We start from the raw sequence: 23,364 nt of genomic DNA, 5'->3' as shown, positions 1-23,364 counted from the left end.
GGGAAGAGTCGTGGATGGGGGAAGGGAGGGGAGTGGCAAACCGCGGGAGGGGAGAGAAAGAGGGGAAACCGGGATGAGTGGAGGGGGTGGGGTCAAGCGGGGAAGGAGGGGAAGGAGGAGGAGTCGGTGGAGGGGGGGAGGCGGAGAGGTTGTGGAGGGGAAGCGAGGGTTTCGAGCTGGAGTGGGGGGAGGCCTTAGATCTCGTACGAGGCGGTGGAGTGGGGAAGTAGGGGGCGGAGGGGAGGTGGGTGGAGAGAGAGAGGTGGGGTGGGGGGTTTTGGTCGCACGGCGTTTGAATTCGGGACGATGAGTCGATGGCAATTGTTGACGCGGGCGCCAACCGACGTGTAGGGAGAGAAGAGAGAGAGAAGGAGAGAGAGAGAGAGGTCTTTTGAATGGCAGTCTTGGGGTACGAGCGGGACAGAGGATATTCTTCAGTGATTCGACCAGAGGAGGTAAGGGAGCTAACCGAATATTATTTCCTCACCATCCCGCATGGGAGACGTAAAGCCATGTTATTGTTTTCCATATCCGCGGCAGGAAGACCAGGGAAGTCCTTTTCCCCCCAAAAAAACACCTTTTCGCGGTTCACATCTCGTCTCCGGGTTTTGCCAAAACGTTCCGCAAAATCTCGGAGGCCCAAGCACCACGAGGCATCTTCCTCGGACTACTCGCAAAAACATCCCCTCCTCCTCTTCCACTCTCGAGTCACCTCCCCTACGCCCGTACAACCAAACCCCCTCCCCTCCCACTACGAATTCTCTCCATTCACTATTTTTTTTTCCTCTGCCTCGCCCTCCGTGGCTCGCTTGTTTTCCTGACGACGTCACATCTCGCTCTCCTCCTCCCGCTCCGTCCCTCCTCTGCTTCTTCTTCCGTCTTCCATCTCGCTATCCCTCCTTCCTCGACCACGTCACGCCAAAAAGGAGGAAGATCCACACCGCCTACTTCTCGATTCAAGGTTCCCCATCCCACGGTTCGCCCGCTATATTTTAAATGTATCATCGGCACTCGTCGATTATGCGAGCGCCTTTCATCTAACCGTCCCATCTTCCTGTGCCTGTCCATTATACATATCCCCTAAAATACCAATTATGATTAATTTTAACATTTTTTGCTTGCTCTTTGTGTAATATTTTCTCGCAATTAACAATATTGTCTCCTGTTCATCTTCGGCTCTCAAACGTTTCGCAATTGGCCAATTTTAAATTTATCCTCGATTATCCAAGTGCCTAGCATCTTGACTGCCCCACCCTCTTGTGCCTGTCCATGATATGTCCCCTTAGTTACTAATAATAATTAATTTTTACATTTGCTTGCTCTATGTGTTACCTCCTTTATTTTCACCTTTTCGGGCCTATTATTTCGTATATATGCTTCTAGTATCGTATTTATTATCCGAATATTGTCTTAAGCTGCAGTGGATAATTATTATTTGTGTTCTGTATTTCATGGCTGCATAAAATAAAATCAGTCTTATTGATTACAAAGTAAATTTAAGGTTTTTTACGTAGACTGTAACTTCATTATTTATTCCAGTAGCAGTCTTACAATTAACGGTATTTTCTCCCGTTCACCTTCGGCTCACCACCTTTCTGCAATTGGCTTGTATCTGACTGCGCAATGCTCTTTTGATGGTACTTGATATATTCTAATTATCAGCAATCATCAATACTTTAATTCATCCTTTTTATTTCTTTGTGAGTTGTATTACCATGCTATTAAATGTGATCATTTCCCATTTATCCAGTTTCATCGGCACATATTGATTATGTGACTACCTTGTAGCACCTGCTCGCTCATTACCCTGGTGCTTGTACTTCCTGCACCCCCGTTATTGTAATTGTTTCTTGGTGTTTGAATTGTTATTTGAATTCATTTACTTATAAGTGTTTCCTTTTTTTACTATTATGGAATTTGTTGGTGTTTTATCGCACTCGAAATCGCTCGAAAATTTATGTTAAGAATTACAATCCTGATCATCAATTAATCCTCTCAAATTTTGCGCGAACCTTTACTAAGAGTTAGCTAGCATTAGTGTCCGAAAAAATTTTTATTTTACTTCCCGATGTATATCCCTGCTTCTTCAATAATATAACCGGAAAAGGTATAAATCATGTTTTCAATTTCTTAATATTCCCTCGATTTCTCTCGGCCTAATGACTCGCAAAAATCATATCACGCATCTGTGTTTATTGAGCCCTATTCTTTCTCTTTTAACGCGTAGTCTTTCGACATGATGGCCTTTAGCCTGGCCTAAAATCTGCGGATAAATACTTATCTACCGTTTTTCCACCTTTCTCGCATAAAAATCATCTTAATGCCATTGCTAATATCGATAAATTTTCCGGTCAAAATATATTAATAATTTCTCAGCCGGGCGTGGTTACACCCTCCATAGTTGTGCTATTATGAAACATTATCAGTTTTATTTGGACATGGACTAATAATGTTTTCATAAAGTCAGCCCTATAGTTCGAAATGCACTTTTTAAGTCAATTCATAATTTATTTTTTACGTGAATTCATTATTTACAGGTTTTTTGGTTGTGTTGGGTTGGGTTGGTGTATGTATGTAGTTTGACAAGGGCACTAGGGTCTGAAGACGTGGTTAATTGCTACGTTATAAAAATATTTTTAGAAAAATTGTCAGTATTTTATTTTTACGTGGATGCATTTAATTTGCACCAAGTCAGCCCTTACATTCGAAATTCACTTTTTTTACCTGAATTCATAATTTTGATAATTTTCTCTCTCCCTCTTCAGTATTTCGTTATTTCACAGCGTTCACGTCCCCGCTACCGTTTCATTTCTTCGCCTAAGCCAACCCTCCGATCGATCCCTTCCTCCCCTACCCCATTCGTTGTGCCTGTCATTAGAGGGAAAAAAATCGAAACGCGTAAATAAATACATATGTATTCACAGACTTTTCAACCCTTCACTTCCTCACGGTTCCCTTTATCTCTCTCTCTAAAAAAAATACCCCCCTCTTCTACACCCCTCCCCACCCCGAAAATCATGCGCAGAAAAACGTGAACGTGTGCAGAGGGTAGAGAGAGAGACATGGAATGGGGGAAATTAAAAAATAGAAGAAGAAAAAAAACAAATGCGAAACGAAAGGGAAACGGGAGGGAGGTTTTTATTTTATTTTTTTGGCGTTGTGCGAGGGGAGGAGGATGAGGGTTGTATGTCGGTGTACCGAGAGTGGGAGAAAACCCCCTGCCGAGGTAAAAATGTGGGAGTAAGTCCACGTCCAACGTTTTATTGATCGAGCCAGGAATGGGGAAGAAGTGAAGGCGTAGGTAGTGGGTGAAAGTAGTGGGGGGGAGGGTTAGTGGAGAGTAAGCGGGTGGGTGGTTGGTTTTTCGGTGTAGGTGGGTTTTTCTGGTTCCGAATGGGGTGGGACGCTGTGAGCTGTGGGCGTAGTTATGGGAAATATGAAGAGCGGGGTCGTGATGCATGGAGCGATATGCGTGCGTAAGGCCAGGTTTCCATGTCGACGCATACTGCCACAACAGTAGACCCAAAACTGAATCAAGCTGCTATTAAGAAGAGTGAGTAAGTAATGAGGAAGTCCTAAGAAGAGTAGATAAGGGCGGGAAGTAATAGTCAGCAAATTATCCTAGGGTTACAGTCCGACTTGTGTGTCTCCGATACATATAAAAGCTATTTCTTAACCGACGGCTAATCATAATTGAGGGGATCATAAAGCCAAGGGGTACAAGAGATTTTTCTTCCCATACAGAGTTAGGTACAAAATTAGGTAAAGAAAATAAACGAAATGAACAAGATATTTAATAGTATATTTTATTTTCCACTCGATGTCAGCACATAACATAGACTCACTCGTTACCCTTGGCCACCAAGTCTTTAAACCGCGCATTTAAATGAGTTTACAAAAGTCGCCACTCGCGTCGCTGCTGGACAAATTGATCCGAGTTTCAAGGGGAAATATGATATAAATTAGAGGTGTTAACCGAAATTTATGCACATAACAATGTAACGTATCGAAATTATAACGTTTTAATGCTAATCCTCGCAATTGCAAACATTTTAGAGCAAAATATCGGCAAAAGTGAATCGCAATGCACTCATCCCCGCGCCGTGGACATTTTTTAAAACCAATTAAAATGAGACCAAAATTGCAATAGAAATCAGCCTTGCATGGAATGGAATTGGGTAGTTTCCTTCATCAAAGAAACGAAAGGCATTGATTGCGATTCGTTACCCACCATTAGTGTATTCATAATATACAAATTATTTGGTTTTAGAAACACCGGTTTAGACGAATGGCAAGGGTCAATTTTATCCTCATTTGAAAAAGGTCAGATTGGCGCCCATGCGATGCCACTCCACGTGACGTCAGAGGGGCCTAGTTTCTATGCGAATAGATAGGAGTTATACATCGTCTGAGATTACCAATGCATGCATGAGGCGCAGAGCTCAGGGAAACATGTCTTAATAATCACTTATTAAAACTGGCTAAGGTCGGAAAGTTTTCTTCGTTTGATAAGGTATTAATAATTCTTATTTAAGGCAAGCGCTACCAGCTAGCAGGGTACTCAGCTACCCGCTAGCAGCCTGCGTCGTATCAGCGCTCAAGCCTCCCTCAAGGTCACCTCACAGGGCGGCAGCGGGAACGAGAAATACGGCACACGGAGAGATTTCCCGGCATTCATACTTACCCGTCGCGTTTTCACGGGCTTGAAAATTTTCACTTTTCATTTAATCGCGAAAAATAGATATCGTCATTTAAAAATCTAAATGCAAGAAATATGTACTCCAGGAGTAATAATCTTTCGATTTAGGCAATAAAAAAATAATAGGAAACCACCCTATTGGGCCTCCTCCATGCAGTCCCCTTGGCCATGAATCTCCGCGATGCATCCACTCCGCTCTCGCGTTGGTGGGGGTGCGTTTCAGGGAGCTCCCTTTTCGAGTGGAGAGAAAGTGAAAATGGTTTCGAGGGAACGGGGAGAGGGAAGGGGCATGTTGTTTGGAGTGTTTGAGCGGGAAAGGTCTGCTGCCTCCTCCGTTGGATGGGTTGAGCTGTCTGGTGCGATTCAACCCCAGACGAAAGGGAAAGGATACGCGAATCCTGCGGCGTGCCGGGTCGGGGTTGAGGTTATCAGGCCAATTTTGCGATGCGAATATCATGTTAATTGATCAGAGATCAGTTTCACCTTAATTATCATTAATTGATCTACGGATCTTTAGACAAGCTTTATAATTTTTCCCCTATTTACGCAAAATATGTAACCCTTATATTCAGGGGGGATCCAGGATATCTTTCTTGGGGGGTACAAGCAAGGCCGTATCCAAGATTTTATTCTAGGGGGGGCTAGGGTGCACAAGGATACCTCGTAATACAAAACGAATGCAATGATAATGGTAACGTATTACAAATCTTGCATATTTTTAAGGATTTCGGGGGAGCACGTGCCCTCCCCCCCCCCTAGATCCGCCTATGCTTATATTAAAGATAAAATTTATACTTCTTGGTTGAATTCATGATAGAAATTAAAAAGGCGGTCGGTTTAAATATAATGTCGCCAATATTGTCGTTCGAATAAATTTCATTGCTTATTTCCTCTCGACGTCGATAATTATTTATTTATAGCTATTGTTTATCAGGATAGAAAATGTCCAGCTTAACTTCCCTGTGAGCAATAATGCTCCTCTTCATTAACTGATTAGCCATCGAATTACTGAGAGCTTTCAACTATGTTTCATCTTGCTCCCTCCATAGTTAGTGACGCCAATCTTTGGTCATCATTATAGCCTATAATATATTGAAAGATCTGAGGTTTTCCCGGCATATGCTGTTGTTGAAGTTTATTCGGGATTGCCACCGGATAAGGTTCTCCATCTCTGCCGACGTTTCGATGGCCGAGTCGTCCATCGTCATCAAGCCCTGATGACGATGGACGACTCGGCCATCGAAACGTCGGCAGAGATGGAGAACCTTATCCGGTGGCAATCCCGAATAAACTTCAACAACTATAATATATTGATATCTAGATAAATAATCGCTTAAAGCTAAGCAAGCAGATAAGTAGCTTCAATCCCCTCGACAACCTCTCTTACTTGCGATTGAGGGTGCGCTAATGGTTCGAATCCCTGAAATGCTCTTGGACTGTAGTTTCATACGAATATCCCCAAACGACCCTTCCACAGTCATGAGAGTTTATTTTTTACATCATTTATTTCTTTATATTGTTTATGAACACAATTACAAGCATCATCTGGTTTTTGCGAAAAAATGTTTGTTGCTTCATATTTTTTGCATTTTTACGCGATATTTTGATCTTTGTGATGTTATTTACTAATGTTATATTCTGCTCCATAAAGGACTGAATTAATGTTTTTTTTTCTTTTTTTTGCTAACGCCTCGTATCCTATCTTCCCCGCCACACGCCTATTGAGGTAGCTTGCAGCGTAGTATGAAGAAGTAGACATTCAAAAACTGCATGTACTGATGGGATCGAGAAAATTTGCGTTCGCGAAAATCAAGGGACCCTACGAAGACGCTTCAAATCTGCCCCCCAAAAAAAGGGCGATGCTTCACTCCGCCTCGCGGGTCCCATCGCGAATTTCCATCGACGAGCGTGTGCGTGCGACAGCTAGGCTTGCGAGTCCTCACACTTTCTCCTCTCCCGCCGTATTCCCCTCACTCCGAATCTGTACGCCCTCCCCCCCCACCCTCGAGCGCATCCACGTGCCGCGATTTTAAGGTTATTATACTCACCTCCCTCCACTTGCTTGCATCCTTCTCCCTGTAGTCAAACGTATTCGAACATTGGAGCCCTCCCGTCATCTTTACTGCAAAACACATACGCTTACCTTCCAACTCCTATACTGTTACGCAACGAAGTTTACGTCCTAATTCATTTTCTCTCTGCCGCGAAAGCACTCGTTATCTTCCCCATTAAAACAAGCCAAACACATTATAGGCTCTGTTCTGTTCTTGAGCCCACATTATTATATGATCCGGTTATAAATTGTTTTTTCTCACTCCTTTTTGTGACATGCCCAATTAGGCACGTGTTGAAATTTTAAGGAAGGATTTGAGAACGCCTTAGGAATATGCCCGAGTGGGAGGGAAAATATGTAACCTTTGCGTTTTTGTATTTACGTCGGGGCTTATGAAACAATCGAACTTTATTCAGAAATAGTTCTTGAGGGATTTCTATTTCTTTTTTGTTTTAGTAAAACCACCATTTTTTGGTGTGCGTAAAAATACTCTTACACTTGTTTTACGTTGGCGTAATCGACTTTAATTTTTTTTGGAAGTATGCAGACGGCAATTTTAGTAATTAATCACCGTTATTTTCATTTCGTACCGTAAGTGGTTTGCGCGTGTCATTGAAATTTCCCATCAATATACCAACGGGATAGCTTCCATGGTAAAGTTGTCATAATACTTTTCTTAAGGCCGTTTTACACGGTATACGGAATTGCGCTATCTGACGTACGTGCGAAGGCGCAATCAAAATTGCGTAGTGTAAAGCGGTGAATTGCTAGAACACATGCGAGAATGCGTGGATGCGAGATGGCAAAATAGCCCCTGTTCTACTTTCGTTCATGCATTCGCGCAATTCCACGCCATTTTAGAAATGAATGCAGCTCTAACCTGCGCAATTCCGTGCCCCGTGTAAAACGGCCTTTATGCACTGTAATGAGAACTGATTAAAACAATCCTCATGCTCATTTCAACACATAGAAGTCCTTTGATATCCAACAGCATGATAATTAGCGTCTCTATCTCGAGGCCACGGAATCATTAACTGGATCAGAGCTTCGTAGCGGGCTTAAATCGCCCTATTAGTTAGCTTCTTGATGTGAGGACGAAAAAATCGGAATATCGATATCAAAATTTTATAAAGATTCATGTACCATTTCTCGTAATTAATGCAGTAACTATATAATTTTAATCGAAAATTCAAATAAATACCCCAGTTTTCACTTGGGTCCTCGCGTAATCGTCTCTTTCCGCTACTGGGAGTTGGTATTTTGAAAATTGAGATCACTCTCATTGTCAGTTGTTAATGTTTTACATCACCCAAAGGCGCAGCGTGGGGGGGGGGGGGGTTTGGGGGATAAAACCCCCCCAGAGCTCAGAGAATTTTTTTAGTTTAATACATTTTACTTATTTGGATCAGTATTACTTATATAATAGCGCTAGGATTTATCAAATATCCCTCAGACATCCGTAAAACTAGCCATTTTTAACCATTATTCTTCAAACTTATCTGGAGGAGAGCCCCCGCAACTACTGCTTACCCTGGTGGGTATGCAATACACCCACACCCGTAACTTAGTTGCGCCTAAAAACCCCCCTATCCTTAATTCCTAGCTGCGCCCCTGACATCACCTACCACGTACTTATACGCTGCCGTGCAACTATATATGTCCTTGATGTAGGGAAACACTGGTAAAATACACTCGTAAATGTTGGTGAAAAGAGGTGTAGCCAAATATTGTTGAGTCCTGGCCTTCTCTCTCAGATAAGAGAGGATAAGAGTGCGGAGTGTGGCTGCATTGCAAGTACCTTGCCAGTCAAAATGAGGTACTAATCCTTCACCTTGTAATATGTAATATAACAAAATTTTAATTCTCCAAACTTTTCATAATCATGGCCACATCATATATTTCCCACATTAATGCGGGCCTAAGGAATAAAGAAAAACAAATCAGTGCCGGTAATTTAATTTCCTCAAAAATATCTTGTTGGAAAAAATCGTAGTAAACTGAATAGATTCCTGCCCTTATTTTTATGCAACCAAATTAGTTTGACGAATGGTACTGTCGTTTTGACCTAGAAATTTCATTAAAATCTGGTTCTAGATTAGATGAGCCCCTTGTAAGAATTGTAAGTAAAAACATAGGGGTTTGTTTGGCGGACCGGATCTGTGACGTCATGGCAAAAGCAGTGCCGGAACGTATTTTCCATAACTTTATGTTACAAGTGATACATTACTCCGCGTTTTTTATTACAAGTTATCATTAAAAATTTATTGCAAAAACTTTTTATTTAGGTACGCATGTATAAATTAGAAATTTTGAGGCACCAAAGTTGGTAAAGTGCTATTTGACTATTATGTATTTTCTTAGCCATTGTCGGAACGGCGCACAGTTGGGCCAAACCCCACTGTGGACAAAAGTCCAAAATTGAAAGCTTGAAATGGGGTTTTTTAAATATTAGGTTGGGTAATAGGATGTTTGAACTGCATAACAGTGTATTTCACGGGTTGGTATGTGTACACCTTCGCGTAGAAATAAGTGTCAAAGTGAGAGAAAAGCTAAGCACTGGTCCCAGAGTCACAGACGCCTAAATTGACGGTCGATTTTAAACTATTATTACAGTAAATTGGCCGTCTTGACTTTATTTTTTTAACTTGCAATCAATTGGAATAAGTATGGAAAATATAAATTTGCTTTTACTAATTATATTTTGGAGAGAGTAGCTGTGGAAAAATTAATTATCATGAATGAACGCCGCGGCGTTCGGGCGCGTTCCAGCACCATGGCACCACTAAGCCTGATAAAATTATGAGTCGGGCCGGATTTGGCCCCTGGGTCATAGTTTGGAGACCCTTGGTCTGCGCAAATCCTCTCCATAGCTCTTTCCTCTCCTCGTTCTCCATCGCTCACGTTATTCGCTACATTTCAATACAATGTTCAAATAAAACTAGTGTATAACTAGAAGATTTTTTATGCAGACGGCCATCATTCCCCACGCGTTTCGTTGTAGAAGCCCTCACGATATCGACCCTTACTCAGTAGTCAGTCCACTGCTGGGACCGGTTCCCCGTGATTCCCAAAGCGTGCGCCGACACGAAAGAGACTTGCGGATGGGACCCCCTGGTTCTGCTCTCCGCCCTAAACCTGTATCTCCTCCTCCTAGGATATTATCCTTTGAATACTGACGTATGCATTTTATACTCACTTGTGTATGCGTATGTTTTGTCATGTGAGGGTCAAAATAGTTCGTTGAAAAAATTGCCAATAATGTAAGTACAGGTGCGAGATCGAGCTGAAGTAAAGATATAGAATTTTTAGTGATCTGTACTCAATGTTGGGAGTTTTTACGACAGGGACTTCATAGTCAGCGAAAAATCCACGGAGAAAAATTCATTCCCCTTATCCGGGATTGGAACCCGGATCCTCCGATTTCCGGTCAGGTGCTATAGCTACCTGTGGAAATTTAAGGACTATACCGGACAATCCTTAAATTTCCTTAAATCCAGGGGAGAATGACGCCTCAGTAGCTTCACTGGCTAAAGCACTTGACCAGAAATTGGGGGATCGAGGTTTGAATAACGATCAAGGCGAATGATATTTCCTCTGTGGATTTTTCAGTGGACAGTTTGTGCATTTCAGGTGACTCCGTAAAGATATCACCGCGGCTAGTCCCGGCATACTTAAATTAATTAAAAGTTTCCCGTGACCTAGGTAGATGCTATCGTGGTTCATAAACGTGCAACGGAAGCGAGGAAAACGGCATAGGCGCCCCTAGTAATCGTTTGAAACCCTTTTTTCCCTTCTTTGCTTTCCTCAGGCTTTCTCCTTCCAAATTTGCATCATTACATATTTTCATAAAACACATATGTGCCTTCACTGAGTATTCGATTACGACACATAAGAAAGATTACCACTAAAAATTGTCACTTGATTGCAGAAAGCACACTCTTACTTGCAGTGAATTTCTGGCAAAAAGGCTCTACGAAAAGGAATAAATGGTGCAATTTACTTCGGTTTCGAGTTTTTTCTTTCCGTACAATAGTTTAATAGAGCGTAGGTGTAGGTTCTTGCTAATAAAATGAAGACTAAACGTATTGCATAGTGGATAGGAGAAGTCTGTACATCGTCCCAGAACTGGTTCTGCTCTGATAACCAAATTTGCCTAAAACTATAATACGGTAGAGTGACCTATTCTGGTGCTTCTTTCCGTCCCTTTCCGCCTTCCTCTGCTCTCCTACACCGTTAAAGCAAACAAAAGTTTTCATTTGTGTACTTTCGCGTGTATTTGTACAATAAAGGGAAAGGTCTGTGAACGAGGGCGCCACCAGAGAAATAAATTGACAATTATGTGAGTGATTAGATAGTGAATGAGTTTGTTCCTCTAAGGAGAATTTTTTATAAGCCGTGACTTTTTATGGTAGATGCACCAAAGAATTAAAAGTTCGCCATGAAAAAATATTTCAATGCGGTACAGTAAAGCAGTTTATGATCTTTTAAAAATTTTGCATATTATAATGTAACGTTATCCAAGCAAGTTTACTGAATACGTTTAATAAAAAAACCTGTTTTATTTTAAATAATTGGATCATAAACATTATTTTCTAATCCATGAAGTTCATAATATATAATGTGCCCAGTGTTATATTGCATTTTAGTTAGCGTAAGTATTTGATGAACGATACCTACGATTCGCGTACGCAACATTTCCAATTTTCCACTCAATTGTATTCACGTAACTGGTTTCGGAACATAATTGCGTCATCAAGGGTTCAAGTCAAAGGGGAAATCTGATGGTGAAACCAACTTTTTCCCCTGAGAATGGCGAAGAAAGCGCCGAAACCGGTTGGACTAATAAATTTGTTCCGATCGTTACATTACTCACATTGTGGCTAAATTGCAAAAATAAATGCTGGAGACTAAAAGATTGAGAAGTTGGACCTAAGCATGTAGTCCAAGCCGAAATGAATTTTCCGTTCGTGACCGAAAACATAATGCTCGATATCTCAGTTCCAACTTCGTAGTCATGCATCTCCGCTAGATCCAGTCAAAGGGGACATTTGGGCTGCATGGGGCTGTAAAGTGTAGAGGGAGCGTTTACCATATCGACCCAAAGTCTCCCCAAAGTGCTGGAACCGGTTCCATCGTGATTCCCAAAACGTGCGCCGAAAATGCGAAGCAAGGGAGACGCACCCCTTCCCTCTACCCCTCAACCCCCGACCCTCAATAACCCTTTTCTCCCTGCCCAAATTTAGCCTTGGAATATCCTCGCATACATGTGTTTTTACGTGTGTTTCGGAGGGTTAACTTTTTTGTTCGTGATTTTCAATTTTTTTCCTCGTGCCATCAGTGTTTTCCGGAGATTGGCTAGTTGATCTGAGATCTCTATGCCCCTAATATTCTCTCCTATCATTTCATGTTTACTCACATATTTATGCTTTATATACCCTTTGTATATTTAAAATTATTTGTGCTTTTGAGGCTTACTTTCGTTCGTGATTTTCCGAGACGCACCCTTGATACTAACGCTACGTCCTGACCTTCTATAGACGAAAGTCCTAGCCTGCTAATCAAGAGGTCGCTGGTTCGAATCCCGCCTGGTTAGGTTTTCTTCCCATCGCGCTTATCCATCAACAAAATCGTATAATATTTTATAAATTGTAGCTGTTTAGTCCTAAATTCGGTCGATAAATAAAGAGAATTTTACACCACTACATATTTATACTTCCATAAACGCGTATTTATATTTGTACCCGCACGTAAAGTTTAATTTTTTCATGATTAAAAAAAATAAAAAGTATTTTTTTTTTCTCGCATCCGTAGGGAGTTTTCGAGGGGTTGGTTAGCTGCACTGAAGGGTGGAAATCGCGTGGACGTGAGGGGATGTTACCCCCTGCTGGTGCTCCCCACCCCCGTCCGTTTATTCGTTTCGCTTGTGCGTAGTGGAAGGTAGGCGATGCACGGGGATGGTGTGTAGAGGGAAGGGATGGTGTCGGGTCGGGGTGTGTAGAGGAGCCAAGTCTGCGCAGAGTCCGCCCCGGGGGTGCCTCGTATCTGCGCATTACGGGAGGATATCCATTCCCCTCTCTCTAGCCCCGGACATGCTTCCACCCCCTCCTCCTCACCCCTTCCCACGCTACTCCACCACCCCCGCACGCGAGAGGCCTCCCCCGCGCTCCTACTCATCCATCGTGGGCTACATGTGGTGGCGTCCCCCCTCCTATGCTCTAAGCTTCTACTAGCTTACCTCTCGGCGACTTAACTTAGCGTAGCCTGGCGAAAGGAAGGTTAAATGGGGAAAATATGAGAGAAGTGTATTTATTTTTTTATTTATTGTTCACCCAGCATGAGAAATATAATTACTTGTTAAACTCCTGCACAACAGATCCTCGAATTAACCTCAGAAGACAAGACTGGCCGAACATGCCCCTATGAAAAACCAGAAAAAATATAACTTAATATTATATTAAGTTATATGAATTATTCATGATTAAGTCAACGATTTGGCTACTCTCCCAGTAGTCTCTGTACATCCCTGAGAAATCCCGTCTTTGAAGAGTACATTTTTTAGTCGTTACAGTGTGTGTTGCTAATAGAATTGACCTACATTGAATTATATTTATTCACCTACACCTTTTCCCGGCGTAAAACCCGTGGGCACTGATAAACCAAATAATTTATGAGAATAATATCTTTAAGTCTCTTAGAGTTATACAAAAATTTAGTTATTTTCCCACCCCACAGGTAACGCTTACGCCCTCTCCAAGTCATGCCAAGTTACGATTATTTGTCGTAAGCGAGGCTTTTATCTCCCTACCCCCACAGGTAACGTACTACTCCATTTCATGCCAAGTTACTTTAATTTAAGTTGTCATGAAGGAGGCTTTCATCTTCTCATCTCCCACAGGTAACACAATACGCCCTCTCCGAAGTTTTACCAAGTTACGTTAATTTAAATTGTAACGAACGAGGTTATCATCTTCCCACCTCCCACGGGTAACGCACTGCGCCAAGTCGTGCCAATTTACGTTAATTTAAGTCGTCATGAACGAGACTTCTGTAAGCACTATGCATTGCCCAAAAGAATAAAAATATAATAAAAAGGGCCTTTAAAAAAAATAAGTAAAAGAAAATATTTTGATATACAAAAAAAGAGAACATATATCAATTAATTACAAATAAAATAAAGTTCAATCATTAGTGCTCCAACTTTCATCAAATTTGTGATTCCTGTTTTCATTAAATTTAAGTTTCCTATTTCTCATAAACAACGCTAAAAATTGACAACGATACACATGCGCCATTTTTTAATTACCTTTGTCAACTGGTTGGTTGGGGTGAGTTATTGACTCACCGGTACGGCTCTAAATCGCGCCTTCGGCGCGTTCATTGCATGTGTCGGCGAGGCTTTTTATCTCCTCTCCCTCCTCCCTCCACCCACCCCCCTCATGGTGATGCACTACGCGAAGTCGTGCCAAGTTACGTTAATTTAAGTTTGCAAGAACTAGGCTTTCATCACCCCACTCCCGCAGGTAACGCACTACGCCCTTGGCAATCGAAACCCATCTCTTCTCCGCGCTCCTAGCAGGGTCCCGGCACAGCCACCCGACCCCTCCCGGCTTAGCACACCCCCTCACGGAACTGCGCCCAGGCTCTCCTCCACCAGCAACGCGCCATTTTCCGCCCTGTCTTTCTCTAATTACTTTCTCCCTCCCACCTCTTTCCTTCTCGCCCCCACCCCACTCCATTTCACTTTCTCCTCCTCTCTCCACTTTCACTTTCTTCCCCCTCCAACCTACCCTCCCTCCCTCTCTACCCTCCCCTCTCGTCCCGAGCGATGCACCGCGCGCGTGCCTTCGACGAATTGTTGTTTCGTTCCTCGTTTTAAAAGCGACCATTTTGTGAGCTCCCACATTCCGTTTACTGTTTTGCTTAATTTCCCGTGCCCCGTCCTCTAATTCGTTCCGGGCTCGTTCGCAAGCGATCCTCCTTTTTCGCCTCAGATGGCTCAATTGTCGAGGGAGAGGTTTTTATGAGCGCCGCGATGAGGGAAGAAGCAATCTGGTCGATCCACGCACTCACCTCGTCGCGATGACCTGAGTCGCATGCCCTGCCCTTCGCTTTGATGTGCATGGAAATGTGCCGAAACGACCTGTCGTGCCAATTGAAAGCTTGATACTGCTTTCATTATCTTATACCATCAGTACTTTCGAAGTGAATGGATCTTTAGTGAAATTGGCAATTACATTACAGTATTTAGAAAATTGAGACTATTTTCATAATTAAGAGTTTGGTGAACAAATTTTATATTGATTTATTGACCCAATGGTAAGTTGACCCTTCGATTACTTTGGGTTCTTGCAGTATTTTTCCCCGTAAACGTATAAAATTACTATTGTCCTTCTAGATTTTATATTTTACTCCAAAATTGTTTCTAATGGCTGTCTATCATGGACTTGCCTCTACCAACACTTCGTACTGCTTGAAATGAGATATATTTTTGTCAAGCCTAACTAGAAATGCCTTATCTTATGATCATACCTAAACAATACATCGTTAACTAAATAAACCTTGAGATGCTTGAAGTAATTGAGAAATATATGCAAATACTATCATAGAAAAAGGTCTTGTCACTCTTGTGTTGGGACTATTATGCTTCTGCTTTGCGGCTATAATCGTCACATCCATCTAATGCATACGCATCATTTCAAAATTGATTGACGCTCTGAGGAAGCTGGAAATACTCATTGCTGCGGAAAGATGAATGACTTCAGTAGGTGGCCTAGGCTTCAAAATGGTTTGAGTATGTCAATGCTCACATGTAACGTCTCATCATACATTTATTAACCACATTTGATATTGCACTTTCTTTACCAATTTTAGGAACGACCACACCTCGTTATTACTGTCGGTGCTCTCCGGAGGTGCCCTAAATGGTGAAAATGTAAACCCAATGAAAATTTGTACTTAACATGTTTCTTTGAGGCATAGCGATTTCAGCAAACCATCTAGGATTGACATGAATTAATGATGCTTTCAAGGGTCCAATAATCTTCTCTAGATGGTCAGAAGTGAACGTTAGCCCCTATGATATTATTATCTATTGGAGTAGAACTAGTGGTAAAAGCAGGTTCATTGGAATCAGCATACATATTAAATCGAAGCTTGAAGTTTGTACGTGGTGAAAGGGCTCCATATTATCAATAATAGACACTTTGTTTCTTCCACAATATATTTTTTTAAATTTTGATCGTTTTCGGCTGTTACACCATTATTAAGTACAGAAAATATATTATATATTAAAATATGTTAAATATTAAAATATATTATTAATACTTAATTAAAATATTATACTTCAATAACAGACACTTTGTTGCTTCCACAATATATTTTTTTAACTTTTGACCGGTTTTGGCTCTTAAATCAGTATCAAGTACAGAAAATATATTATATATTAAAATATATCAGCAGTTACAAAGCAGTAACAATAGCAGTAACAAAGTGTTTGCTATTGATAACAGCGTACATATTTTGGTTCTCATTCAGTTCTCTTCATGTCATCATTACCAATGCATCGTTTCGCTGACAAATTGTATCCTCTACACATTTTCTCCATCAACGTATTCCCTCAGTAATAAATTACGCGCGGTAGTAAAACGTAATAAAAGCAGAAATTTTGCAAATTTTTGCAGGAAAAACGTCGGTAAAGTTGACTTAGTCTTGTATCCCAGGTATCTGAATTACAATTTACGATAAGCGAAGACAGCTTTGTCGTACTACGTTGTTAATGTAATTCAGAGAGCGTATTTCATTGTGATTGTTTATACTTATTGAAATTTAGTGTTGTTTCAACTTAAGCATTTTGTTCCAGTTCATCGGCAGAGACAATATTGCGTAGCGACTGTTAACCAGCGTGAGTACCGTAATTGCTGTTGAATTAGTTTCAGTGCGCATTAACATGTAATTAACTTATTTCCATTAAATAATCAACTTTCATTCATTAAAATCAATTTCATTTGGATATCATTAATTTTAACACGTGGTACAAACACTTCGTCATTTGCAGCGTAGAGGGAAATCCAATTTCATGCTTCGATATGTATAAGTCATTTATTTCTGCAGCATTTAATGAATTATCCTTTTCGATAACATCATAGTAGTCTCTTTCGTAGAATTTTCCGAAGAAAAATCTCTAATGAAATTTACCAAAGCAAATGGCTGCTTACATATGTACGTCGATAAATCGTTTAAAAACTGCAGTGATTACTGAAAACAAATGTCGATCTAAGTTGAATTCATACAAATCCTATTACCAACAAACCTCACGTTAATTATTCCCGTGACTTCGATTTGATAGCATGTTAATTCGTTGCATTAAATGCACCATGTGCTGCAGAATGACACGGGCACGTCCTTAGCTGAATCAAGCTCACGGCAAATGTAGTCGTATCACGTGGCGAATTTTGGAAAGTAACCTCAATTGATACAACAATGGATGCGTACAAATGCAAGTTTTCCAGCATCGATTTTGAGCAAATTTTGTGACGCAAGCACGAATAATCAAATCGTTTCTGTTACGCTCCCCTTGCCCCTCACCGGAAAATGTTCCCGCAATGTAAGCACTGAAAATATTTAATCATCTAATGCAGTACTTCATTTCCATTCATACTTCTTCTATTAATATTACATTCATAGTACTTCATTACATCTGATCCAGAGCTTGAGAATATATGTATTTGAACTTGTGGATGTATGAATTAATGCATTACGGAAAAACAGAAACAAGCATATTACACAGCGCTGATTTTATGCAAGTTTGAATATAATATGCATATTTTTTGGAATTGTCCGATATATTTTGTGCGTAAACGGTACCTTCAGTTCAAGAAATAAAAAAAAATACCTTTATGATATGATATAAAATTATATTCTAAATAAGATATTTTAGGTAAAATAAATTGAACTCAAAAAACAATTCTTTAAAAATTTAGCGTGCATATTTTATTATTATTTTTCGTAGTGTGGTCAGGTTTTCCAGGCATTTCTGAGCCTATGAACTGCCTCAATTAGTATTCTTAGGTCAAAATGCTTCTACTCGGATCAGGTGATTACCAAATGGCATTGTAGGCGTGCGGAATGTATCGAAATTGAGCTAGCTAAGCTGATTCCTTGTTCAAACTCCGGTAATGGCGAGAGAAAGTTATGATGGAATTGCGCTATTCACTTGTTTTCGTCAAACAAGGACGATAACCTGTTGATATATCGGTGGAATTTATATTTGGGATAGGACATATCTCCACCTTTCCTCTTCTGCCTGAGTATTCATCCCATGATCAAGCTATCTATCCTTCAAATCCAGAACGACCGGAGAGAGTCGTCTTGCCAAATAACCAACCAGACGGTGCGAAAACCATTTAGCATTCTGCTAGGGATGTGGTGTTGAATGGAGGGAAGGTAGGGAATCATCCCTCCGAATTTGGGTTGAATTCTCTCCTTACCCCCCACGTCCCCTGACCTTCCCCCCGTTAGGGAACCCCCTTCGGAGAGACAGAAGGAAGCCTTCACGAACCCTTTTCCAAATCCCAAACCCTTGTGATCCCTCCCCGACATACCCTGCCCCTTTCGTTCTTGGGTCGGTCCTTCTACCCCTGCATCTCTCATCCTTGAGAATCACCCATCTCTTTAATGTTATTCCGAGCCGAAAAACCGATTGATTTCCTCCCTTGCCAATTTCCGCCCCAAAACCCAAAACATTAGTCGCCATGGTAACATATTTCCCAGCCTGCGCGGGAGGGTTCGTGCGGTGGTGGGTTATTCCGGGGGATGAAGGCGTGGGTTTGGAGGAGGGGAAGGATTTTGGCGCCGATCGTGTGGGTTTTCGGAAGATGTGTCGCGCGTATGGGTTGGGATGTATCGACTTCTGGGGAGTGTAGGGGTCCATCATGGCTGTGGTTTACTTTTCGCCACCTGTTTCACGGAGTTTGTGGAAACCGACCCTTAGTCCCGTTTTCTTTCCCATCGCTACCGTATGTATGGTTCATTCCGAGGCACACTTTCATAATTCAGCAGTTTCATGCTGTTAATTCGGGAAATTAATCGCAGAATTTTTTTGCCAATTCACAAAATCGGCTTCGCCGTAACGGCATCATTAGATACTCTCCTGATTACGACGTTTTAAATAAAAAAGTATAGACCGCAAAAAACAGTTCTTTGAAAATTTAGCAAACATATTTTACCATTATTTTTTTGGAGAATGATTGGGGTTTTTCAGGTCTTTCTGCTCCTGTAAACTCAATTACTCCTAGGCACCATGCTTCTGATAGAATTACGTACCTGACGTTTCCGTCACGTTGAAATCGGGTGTACGCTCGAATTTTTAAAAATGCTTTGCATATAATTACCAGCATAGCTTCGCTGAAATAAAACCCATTCTCCAGGATACCGCCCGGTAGAATATGTATTTTACGTATTTTTGATCGTATTTTTTAATTGGTAAAAAATAATTAGCGATTAGTTCATCGCCGAAAAATAATTTTCCACGCAGTAACACCTGAATCCATTTATTTTTATATGTTTCATATTAAATAGGACAAATCATTCTTTCGACGCCCTGAGTACGATGGCGGAGTTAGACATTGAAATATGGGCCACAGGAGAACTGACGCGGTAGGAAACCCGGGAAGAATTCATCGTATTAGTTCGCTGGAATAAAACTAAAACCAATTTCTCAATTATTCAAGTTCAACTGCTTCAGGCGTTACATAGTGGAAGTTCAAAATATTGAAATTAAATGAATTTGTACTTTTCCGCGAGTATACGTGTGGAAATAAACTTGTTTTCGTATTAAATAGGACACATCATCCATTCATTCTTTCTAAAACCAATTTCTCAATTACTTAAGTTCAACTGATTAAGGCGTTAAATAGCGGAAGTCAGTGACGTCATTGCAAAATTAGCAGTCCCGGAGTGCGCTTTCCATAACTTGTTCTAGAAGTAAAATATTAATCATTGTGTTTTGTTTATTACAAGTAATTATTCGCATTATATATTACAATTTTTTGTTTTGGTTACGAATGTATATATTAGAAATTTTGGGGTAGCAAAATTGATAAAAGTGTTAATTGACTATTGTGTCTTTTGTTAGCCAGTGCCGGAACAATGTTCCGGCTCTTTCCTGCATCATGAAGCCACTGATGGAAGTTAGACGTATTGAAGTAAAATGAATTTGCGCAGCCCCATAAATATACTTGAGGAGAAGAGCAAATTCATTTTATTTCAATTTCTAAATTATTATTTTCGCGTTTTTTCAGAGCCATGGGGCTGACGGACTATCCAACAAAGCCAAATGAGGTAATCCGGCGAGCACTAATCTCATTCCCTTTTTGGCATGCATTGATGAATCAGTTTTCGCAACTATTCCACGATTAATTATCACGGCGTCCAAACTAAGTTGGTCCGTTGAACTATTCAGCCTAAAAACGTTATCGGGAAACGGTTACGGAGGAATTTACATCGCAGAGGGTATATGCACGGTGGAATACTTCCCTAAATTACCTAACTGTGGTGAAATTGAAACTTTTATTCACGGACGGTCCTTTGCTACCTATGGTCGAGGAATTAAGTGCCTCAACTTTGCCACCATCTTTTCATTTTTGCCTGAGATTTCAGCCTCAATCCAAATATTTGGGTGTAACGGCTGTTATATTTTGAAATATAAATCATGAGACTGGATAAACTGCGTGATTCATCGAAACATAAAAATGAGGCAATATGAACATTAGTTTCATATAATTCCGATCGATTTCATCCAAAATTATTTTTTTTTGTTTTTGTGCACATGCACTATATATATATACAAAACCCCATTCATTGCGTTGAGTAAACGCTTTTTTATGTAAGCTTTCAGGAGATTTTCGGAATGTACATCATCTAAGCAATTACCAAATTGCTGCTGTTTTATTCTCGGCTGGCTGTCAATTGAAACAATTTTTTAAGTGACATTAATGAGCACGATTATAACGGCTGAAATTGATGTTATGGGCACACGGATTTGACCTGTGAGTCGAAATGACCGCATAAAATAATTGGTGTTCCGCCGAACTACATAAAATGTTATCGGGTTTTATAAAAGAAAAAATATTCCATTGCATTCTCGCGACCCTCACGACAGACAACTGCGCAGCAAACTTTGGAACTGCACGCCGACTGCACTCAGGCCAGGCAGACGTTAGCAAGGCCACTCGGTGGGCGCCGTTGTCAAATTGGTTGCATCGGCGCTAAACATCTGCTTCGCATTAATCACAACGATTCTTCGGCTTATTTATTTCATCATCTACACGTAAGTGCTTTGGCGTGGCATCATTCGTGCGTAATTTGAGTATTTAGAGAATAATGACGCTGTTCATATTTCGTGCTTTGAGATGAATCTCATGATACGCAAATTAAGTGGAAATTCATTAGCACACACACTTGACACAATTCTTACTAAACTTTCACTTTAATTCTCTATCGATCAATAATCTACTTCTGAGCTCACTGACTCTTTACTTTTGTTCCATGAGAACAAATATTATTTGTGCTTGCTTGCTGACCCTCGAATAATAATGGTTAGGACTGCATACAACTTCCATTGCAAACATTATTAGTATGAGTTTTCTTATTGATATTCTAATATTGTAAAGTAAAAAAGTTTGTAAAGAATATATAAGTATATTTTTTTACTTCCTCGACAATTATGAGTAAATAATTTAGTCAGTTTTCAGTCCCTCGCAAATTGTTTTTATCTTTAACCTCTTCATTGGCATTTGATGTTAACACTGAATAGTGAACTTGTGAGGGTATATTGTTCTTATTTTTTTATCAAAGTACTTTACAAAGTATTTACTTGAGGAAAAAATGGTCGATGTAATGTCATTTCATATGCCGGATAATCCAGCTTTCGACTTGCTGCATTTTAGATCATAAACAAAAGTATAACTATCGTAAATTCGTTTATTCGAAAGTTAATTAGCATATCAACATGAAATTTAACACAAGCAATAGAAAAAATCACTAGTAATTAATATTACTTCATAATCGGCCTTCTACTTGTGGCATGTATTCTTTCAGTGGTTAGTTATGTAGTACTTATTTAAAAATCTGTCGTCTCATCAGTTTCACAATTTCCACGAATTTTTGTTAAATCTCGTAAATCGGTCAAGGTAATAAAGATGTTAAGCGTAATTTAATCGTCTGCTCGCTGCAAACAAAGTGCAACAATTTCAACACTTTCCGAGCGTGTCCTTGCACGGGAGGATATTGCTGCAAATTACTCGGGAATCGATTAAAACCATTTCATCGTCCTCGCCATGAATTCGGAACTTTAGGGAGCTATCGTTCTGCAGCCTGAATTTTCCGCGTCGATTGATTCGCACAAAGTCCTCTAAAATTTTGCCAAAACAGGCACACTTGATCCGCGGTCATGCGAGGGCCTCGTTGTTTCCCTGAGGGGCATGGGAGAGGGTAGGGAGGATTTCTCTCGTCCCTCGCACCCCCCACCCACCCCCCCGGCCCCAACCTCGCCCCACATTCCCCCTCTGGGATCCCTCTGCCCCACTCCCCATCCTTCCATTAAAACTCACACCCTTCTCTTCTCACTTCAGTCTGGAGGTGGGTCGTTCATGAGTGACCGACTCTTCGAGTTGATTCGACTCACTCAGGTCAGTGAACGATTTTTCTTTTAACGTTCTGACCACGAATATACTTAGCAAAAGAGGGTCCTCAAATCGGCCCCTAAATGTGTTGTCAACCACCACGAATTTAAATGGGTTTACAAAAGTCGCCACTCGCGTCGCTGACGAAACTTTCCCGCACTCTAAAGGCCTGTTTACACGATACATTAACACGTACGAGTTAATGCCCGTTTGCTTGAACGATTTTTGTGGACCGGAACGGATCATGTACGAATGCATGAACCAAATTAGAACAGGTTCTATTTTCTGTGCATGCATTCGCACAAGTTGGGTGGTTACACGGTGCATTTTGGCGTTTATTCTCGCGTTCATACATTTAGACATTAACCCGTACGTGTTACTTTACCGTGTAAACAGGCCTTAAGAGTTAATGAACGGGGATTGGGTTAGCATGGTGGTTAGAGTGCTGGCTTCCCATCCAGTTTGCCCGGGTTCAAATCCCGGCGGAGGCAGAGATTTTTCAGGGCCTACCCTATCCCTACTTGAGTCCTTTGTGGAGGTAACTTCAAGCGCAACACTCCGTCCGTCGGATGGGACGTTAAGCCGTGGTCCCCTTCTCGCCTTTCATTAAGAGTAGGCTGATGCCGACGCCGAGTTTCTCTCCACCCTTCCTTACCTAACCTACCCTCATATCGCAAATGACCTTAGCAGTCGGTCGCCTTCAAATATCATACCATACGAGCAGGGGCGCAGCTAGGAATTAAGGCTGGGGGGGGGGGGGGTTTAGGTGCTTCTATAAATTTTTATAATACCGGGGTGTGTGGGGGTATGGAATACCCACCAGGATAAGCGGCTGGTGCGAGATTAATTAATTGCGGAATTTTAAGATAAATGGTTCAAAATGGTGATTGTTACGGCATTCTGAGGGATATTTTATTAACCATTACAATATC

The 23,364-nt window shown here is 41.0% G+C and overlaps 1 protein-coding gene across 6 annotated transcripts in view; it reads left to right on the top strand.

Moving 5' to 3' along the window:
* The first annotated feature begins 332 nt into the window (after positions 1–332).
* LOC124158935 (broad-complex core protein-like) overlaps positions 333–23,364 on the top strand; it is a 351,886-nt gene continuing 328,854 nt past the window's right edge. For 3 of the 6 annotated variants that reach the window (XM_046534363.1, XM_046534361.1, XM_046534365.1), the window contains exon 1: positions 335–455. In XM_046534363.1, coding sequence (XP_046390319.1) covers positions 396–455 — 60 coding nt within the window. In that variant the 5' untranslated portion in view covers positions 335–395. Of the gene's footprint in view, positions 456–23,364 lie in introns of all 6 variants that reach the window. The other 3 variants (XM_046534362.1, XM_046534364.1, XM_046534360.1) reach the window with 2 other exon arrangements.

Source organism: Ischnura elegans, chromosome 5 (assembly GCF_921293095.1).
Source record: "Ischnura elegans chromosome 5, ioIscEleg1.1, whole genome shotgun sequence".
In the NCBI taxonomy this organism is placed as follows: Eukaryota; Metazoa; Arthropoda; class Insecta; order Odonata; family Coenagrionidae; genus Ischnura; species Ischnura elegans.
This window is presented reverse-complemented; position numbering and strand designations above follow the sequence as displayed.